Source organism: Adiantum capillus-veneris, chromosome 16 (assembly GCF_014529385.1).
Source record: "Adiantum capillus-veneris isolate H3 chromosome 16, ASM1452938v2, whole genome shotgun sequence".
NCBI lineage: Eukaryota > Viridiplantae > Streptophyta > Polypodiopsida > Polypodiales > Pteridaceae > Adiantum > Adiantum capillus-veneris.
The window spans coordinates 128,032,796-128,040,080 of NC_140946.1; the positions used below are offsets into that span (position 1 = coordinate 128,032,796).

General features: G+C 44.5%; 1 protein-coding gene across 2 annotated transcripts in view; it reads right to left on the minus strand.

Annotated features, from left to right (window-relative positions):
* Positions 1-6,700, minus strand: part of LOC147439846 (alanine aminotransferase 2-like) — a 99,691-nt gene extending 92,991 nt beyond the window's left edge. Inside the window, exons 1-2 of one of the 2 annotated variants that reach the window (XM_086485582.1) lie at positions 6,282-6,700; positions 4,815-4,865 (exon numbers count right to left, since the gene is read on the minus strand). In XM_086485582.1, coding sequence (XP_086341708.1) covers positions 4,815-4,865; positions 6,282-6,515 — 285 coding nt within the window. In that variant the 5' untranslated portion in view covers positions 6,516-6,700. The remainder of the gene's footprint in view (positions 1-4,814; positions 4,866-6,281) is intronic. The other variant, XM_086485583.1, reaches the window with a different exon arrangement.
* Between the last annotated feature and the right edge of the window lie 585 nt (positions 6,701-7,285).

Genomic DNA, 7,285 nt, shown 5'->3' on the forward strand with positions numbered 1-7,285 from the left:
GGGAACTTGGTAGGGCAAATTAGCCAAGCATGTAAGAAACCTAGCGCTAGCACTTTCTGGCAGAAGGGGCAGCAAGAACCTAGTGTTCATCAGGCACCTTCTCAGCAAGACCCCTCCCGGCGAAACTCCTAGCGTTTTCAGCCTTGCAAAGTGTCCAACGTTTTTGCATTGCAGTAGCCTGGCAACAACAGACATATCAAGAAGCCTAGCGTTTTGCATTTGCCAGACAACCGGCATTAGCAAGACCACAACATCTAGCGTTTTTGCATCAGAACCAATATTCAGCCTTAGCGTTTTTGCATCAGCCTGGCATATCAGTGTTTTGCAGATTCACCGCGACGGAACACCAAGAAGCACCAGCGTTTTCAGTTTTCAACAGTCAAACATCGCAGCAAAACGCCCGAACCTCGCAGATGTCACCTTCCTGCAGCAAATCCTCGCTACACGGTCGAATCCAACGTAGTTTGCAGTTTCAGCCCGGAAAACGCAGATTTCAGCATCTGCGATTTCAGCGCGTCGCCGTCGCATCGTCGCCATCGACATCGTCACCGACATAGAGTCAAAATTCAGCAGATAAATATTTGGCGACTTCAGCCCATAGCATTTTCAGATTTCAGCTCGTCTCGTCGTCGTCGACATCATCGGTAAGTCCAAAGCATTGTAGAGTTTTGCGCAATCAATAGTAGACCGCTCTCGTCATAGAGAGTAGGGCCTTCGGAGGAGGGTTTGACAACATTCTAGTGTCGTATTCTTCTCTCTCTATCTCTCAATCTCAGCACCTTCATTCACAGTGTTCACCACTTTGTTTGTGTCCATTGCACTCTCTCACTAAAGGAACGGAAGGCTCTCCCTGCCGTAAGTAAAAGGAACCCTTGAGCACAGTTCGGAGCACTCATCTTGAGCAAAGTTCAACATTCACTTCCGTTGCACCTTACATTGGTATCAGAGCTTTGGCAATGTTCTGTATCACTCAAGGAAAGAACCACATTTTTTTTTTTTGCTTGTTGAGGTCGCACGTAACCCAAGCCCACTTGGGCGTGTCGATTCCTAATCATGTTTTTGAAGAGTGACAGGAATCCCAAGAAAGAAGGGCTTGTCCAACCTCCCCTTGTGCCTCTTTTCACTCATTGAGAGCGGGTGAGGTGGGAAAAAGCAACCTTGGTGTGAGCGCAAGGCCGCCAGGGGGTGCGCCCGCGAAAAAGAGCAGAACTCTGGTGAAGAGAAGATCCTTCTCTAACACAGATTGCAAGCGAAAGAACCCAAGAACCTCAAGAACCTTGAGACCCGCAAGAACCTCAAGAACTCAAGAACCCCACGAACCAAGACCCCCAAGAACCCAAGTTCCTTGTGAACTTAAGAACCCAAGAATAGATACTTCGCTTGGAGGTAATGAGCATGAGAGAGGCGAAGAAGAATCTTCCCTACCAAGAGGTTTTTCCGAACCTCTCCCTTCCCCATCTCCACCAAGGATTGCACTAACTCCTATGGAGGAGTCGAAGCAGTTGTTTATGAACAGGAAGTTAGAACGCGAAGAAAGCAGAGCAGAAAGAAAAGCAGAAATGGATCGCAAGCACAAAGAAAGAAGAGCCAAAATGGAGAGCGAACACCATGTCACCAAGAAAGAAATGCAGAAATAGCCCGCGAACACGAAGAAAGAATGGCAGCCATAGCCCGTTTTCCATAGCCTGTGAAAACGAAGAAAGAATGGCAGTCATAGAGCGCGAGCACAACGAAAGGAAAGCTGCCTTGTTGCGACTCTTTTCTCAAGTGCAGACACAGATGCAAGAGATTCGGGAAAAGGAGACTCTCTCAGTCTCTTCTTCTCCAAAGCATGACACACATGATTTGCATGATGATGATCAGCATGATGATAAACATGAAGATTTGCATGATAATTTGAATGATAATGATAGCATGATTATTTGCATGATCATGATGTGATTTCTCACAAGCATGATGATTTGCAGGATAATGATGTGATTGTTCACAAGAATAATGGTTTGGTTGATACTTTTTCTAGTGAAGCTAACCTCACTGCAGGTTCGATCAATCACGAAGAACCAATCTTGGCTCTCGAGTTGAGGTCCAAAGAACCCCCACAGGAAGATTCGATCCCTCACGAAGAACCGATCTTGGCTCTCGACTCGAGGTCCAAAGAACCCTCAAAGGAAGTATTATGTGTACGAATGATTAGTCAACACGCATGAGTGTTTCATTCGTGATGCTTTCCTGTATTTTAGTCACAGTCCTTATGTGATCCCTTTTCACAAGCATGCCATATTGTACGATGAGCACGATTCACTCATGAATGAGCACGGATGTATGCGGATGATTCATAAAAAGCGGAAATGTTTGCATTCAAGGAAGTCACATTCCATGTCTCTTCCTTGGCATGACACAGTCGTAGAAAGAGCACAAGAAAGATTGAGCATCAAGCATAGGCATTTCCATTGTGTTTTGCCACAGTTGATTGAATTCGATCAGAAAGTCAAGATTCAACCCCATTGTTTGCGTGTGTTCGATGAACGGTTTGGCACTCAGTCACTTTGTTCATCTTCATTGCATGCACAGTCTTTTAGGAAGATTAGCTTTTTCCATTCCCTTTACATGCAATGGGTAAGTTCATGTTTTTGTGTTGGAAGTGCTTTCAGGAATTTTCAACCTCGGAGATTCTTGAAGAAGGTAGACGCATGACTATAGACGAAGTTGAAGCATCAAAGGAGCCACAGAAGACTGTCGCTTTCGGCGCGGCCCAAAGAAGAAGACTTTGCAAACCTTTATGAAGTTCAAGTATCATACGACCCACACATCAGAGTGGGTTGGCGAAGAGTCCTTCCTAGGATTCCGGATCTTGTTGGCAATCTCCCTCGACGCCATACAGTCCGGTACCAGTACCTCACTTTGAAAAGGAGGGGATGTCACGTGACACATCCAATCCTACGTGTCCGTGGACAAACTACAACATGACAAGGGTTCAATTCAGTCCAGTCAATCTAGCTTAGGAAGTGATCTGACACTTTTGTGAGTCTGTTCGCAGATCGTGCATGTCCAGACACTTTAGGTGCATATCCTCTAGTTGCACACAGCATGACCATCAGCATTCCCATTAGATTCCATCAGGATCATTTTCTAGTGCATTAATCTATTTTCCCTATTTTTGACATTTTTCACTTATTATTTTTAAGTAACTTTAGTTGGGAACTGGGTAGTACAAATTAGCCAAGCATGTATATAAAGAAACCTAGTGCTAGGCTTCTTGGTCTGTCCGTTGTCACCAAGCTACTGCAATGCTAAAACACTGGACACTTTGCAAGGCTGAAAACGCTAGGAGTTTTGCCGGGAGGGGTCTTGCTGAGAAGGCGCCTGATGAACACAAGGTTCCTGCTGCCTCTCCTGCCAGAAAGTGCTAGCGTTTTGCATTTACAGGACAACCGGCAGTAGCAGGACCGCATAGCATCTAGCGTTTTTGCATCATAACCAATATTCAGCCCTAGTGTTTTTGCATCAGCCTGGCATATCAGCGTTTTGCAAATTCACCGCGACGGAACACCAAGTAACACCAGCATTTTCAGTTTTCAGCAATCAGACATCGCAGTAAAACCCCCAAACCTTGCAGATGTCACCTTCCCGCAGCAGATCCTTGCCGCATGGTCAAATCCAACGTAGTTTGTAGTTTCAGCCTGAAAAACGTACATTTCAACATCTGCGTTTTCAGCGCATCGTTGCCATCGACATCGTCACCGACATAGAGTCAGAATTCAGCAAATAAAGATTTGCAGATTTCAGCCCATAGCATTTTCAAATTTCAGCTCTCGCCGTAAAGAGTAGGGTCTTCGGAGGAGGGTTTGACAACATTCTGGTGTCGTATTCTTCTCTCTCTATCTCTCAGTCTCAGCACCATCATTCACAGTGATGACCACTTTGTTTGTGTCCATTGCACTCTCTCACTAAAGGAACAGAAGGCTCTCCCTTCCGTAAGTAAAAGCAATCCTTGAGCACAGTTCAGAGCACTCATCTTGAGCAAAGTTCAACATTCACTCCTCCTGCACCTACCTCTCTCTCTCTCTCTCTCTCTCTCTCTCTCTCTCTCTCTCTCTCTCTCTCTCTCTCTCTCTCTCTCTCTCTCCAAACAAAGGAACCGCACCCACCCTTACATGCTCGAGCCTATTCCCATAGAGTGCGATCCACACTTTTGCCTCCATCCAGCTATGCAAGACAAGGCATTGGAGCAACAGCGAGGAGTCTCACCAACTATACATTTTATGCCCCCATAAAGTGCAAAAGTCTGTGAGCATCACACCCTACTTGGGTGCTCGTCTTTTAATCAAATTCGAGCTTGCTTTCCCCATATTTCCAACCATGAGCTTTCCCTACACACAATGCTCTCCCAACCATGATGTGGACTCTCTACTACGACGCTCATTTCCACAATTCTTGAGCATCAAGTCACCTATCAGCTCCACACACCCCACATGAGACGTTTCTTTGGTCCCATAGGTCATATTCGACCTTTGAGCACAATAATAAAAATCTAGATAGATTTATAGATAGATAAAAATACCAAACTGAATTGCAAACTATCTCCGATTACAAATAAAATTTTTGCATGTCTATTTGCGGATGTATGTAGTTTGAATGATCACCTGGTCCTTGTAACTACTCCTTTTTAACAACTATTTCCACCCAGTTAGAGATAAACTTTGATGAAGCTTATTACATGCAACGCATTCTTACAAACACGGAATGATATGAACATATGCGCGTATGAGTGAGCAAATGAACACACATATGAACAAAAAGTTTTGAGCCCCTACCTCAGCATGAGCCACAATCTCCCCCCGAACAGCATATTCACATGCTAAAACCTGAAACATAACCCAATTGATATAATTAGCAATTTAAAACAATACTTATTGGTTTGACCAAAAAAATGGTAAAAGACAAACTCTATTTTTAAACATCAATTAAAGACAATATCTATGTGCAGAAAAGAGCTGTAAGTTTACTACTTTCCTTCTCAATACAACAAAGGGTATCAAAGGCTCCATGTACTATTTTTAAGTTACCTACCTTTCTTCTCAAACGTTATGTGGAAAAATTGCACAAGAATAGGGTGTTGAACACAAGATGCACTGAGGATGGGAGAGTTAGTGAACCATGGTCATAAAAGGACTACAATACTTTGATCACCTAAAATCGTTCCCCTATTATCATGATTAAAAGCTGTGTCTATATCCAAGTCACATATGTTAGATGAAGATGCTGTATCTATTGAAAGAGTGTGAGGTTCCACTCTCAGACAACATGGCAAATATGGTCATTCATCCCTATGACAATCACTGTTGAACGGACCCTAAATGCTTGTGACATAATTAGCCTTAACACTTTTGCAAAAACAGCCCGACAGCTTTCACTGACCAAAAGGAACACCTTCCATCTCCACCAGCAGCTTTGCCTATAAGTTGTGCCACTTGCAGTTATTCCCAATCTTTGACTTCCATCAAGGTACAGCCATCAGATGATTCTAACAGCAGCCTTGAGGTAGAGTCCAAGATCTGGAGACAAATGATAATGACTACAGCTTGAAGTTAAGTGAAGCAATGCAGGAGGCTACACTAGCATATGATTGCAGAAATGACTTTAGGCCCTAAGCAGATAAAATGGTCCCAATGACAGAATGACTCAATCTCCCAGCCAAAATAAAGTAAGCCCCCTTCGCGGATTGCTTGGAAGTGACAATGCCTTCCAGAGGAGCACGCTGCATATCCATACTTGTCAGCTATTTACTACCATCACCAAAAGTGGAGCCTTTCATGGCTCTGAATTCTTGCCACTTGCAGCCTGATCATTGAGGCCCGAGAATATGACAATAAGAACTACCCAACAGTGACAAACAGCTCCAGAACATCTTGCAAATGTTAACCTATGCAAGTAGCCATCGCATTTACGTACACCATATCTAATTGTTCCAAGAATGAACAACGCACCTTATACTAGATTTGTGTTAAGTCATTTTTTTAACCTTAAAAAAATCAAGTCTTTTCCACTGGGTTAAATGCAAAAATCCCTTCAACTCATGTGCTAGTGTTACAGAGAAAATTTCTCTCGTTGTGCACCCGACATGGAAGCAATCTGATCTGGATACCACAATGATGGAAGACACAAGTTAGAAACAGGGATTTATGCAAGCATGCAAGGTATATCTGCCTGTTTTGAAGCATTGCATTTTTTAAGATAAGCACAATATGTTTATCATTCAAGTCTGCAAGCACAGGGGGTACCTGAGGGTTGATGTTGTCAACGGTGATGGGGGGAGACCACACGATAGAGGAGGAAAGGTTCCGCTTGCTGCCATTTGCTTCTTGTGGGCTGTTTGGGCTCATTGCAGGTGCTTTCGTGGTTGTACTTGAAGGTGTGTGGGTCAGGCAAGGTGCTGCTGCTGCTGATGATGATGAGGAGGCCCTTGATTTAGCCTGAAGGGCTCGCTTAGCTAAAGTTTGAGCTAATCGTCTCATGGCGAAGAAGTCCTTGAACTCCTCTCACTTTATATGTTGGGGAGGACTGACTCTCTCTCTCTCTCTCTAGACTCTCTCTCTCTCTCATACACACACACACACAACCTCACAAGCGCGCACGCATACGAAGGAAAACCGTACCCCGAGATTGGTAGAATCGCCCTTCTATCTCTCTTCAACAGTCTCTCTCTCTTTCCGCTCTCTCTCTCTCTCTCTCTCTCTCTCTCTCTCTCTCTAGCTCGACAACATACTTGTTGCCCACGTAAACATAAAATATGCGGCTACGTGAAATTGCTTTGCTGGACAGCTTTGCTATTCTCCCTCTTCTTTTCGAAGCCTCGGTCCCCTCCACTTCCTCTCCGTGGAAAAACAGAGAGTTGCCAATAAGAAGAGATTCCCACAGCTCCAATTTTAATCCGATTTACCTGAATCCGGCTCTAAGGGTGCTTTCACAAACAACCGCTGTCCAAGCTGCACGTGGATCCTAATATGGCTCCTTGCTTGGGCTTGCCCCATTCATGTCATGTCAGAGTAGGCAGGAGAAGATGCAATGAAGACAAGAATTGGCTCGCAATTCGGTGTACACCTCCACTCCGATCTAAAACACCTACAATGCCACATACATGAACAAGGCACCTGTGGAGAAGAGAGATCACTGAGGTAGAAAGAGGCGGGATCTGCTGACATGCTTGAATGGCCAGACCTGAGGTACACACAACTACGACTCCTACTGCAATCTGCTCTTGCACACAAACCATTGGCACGGCCTC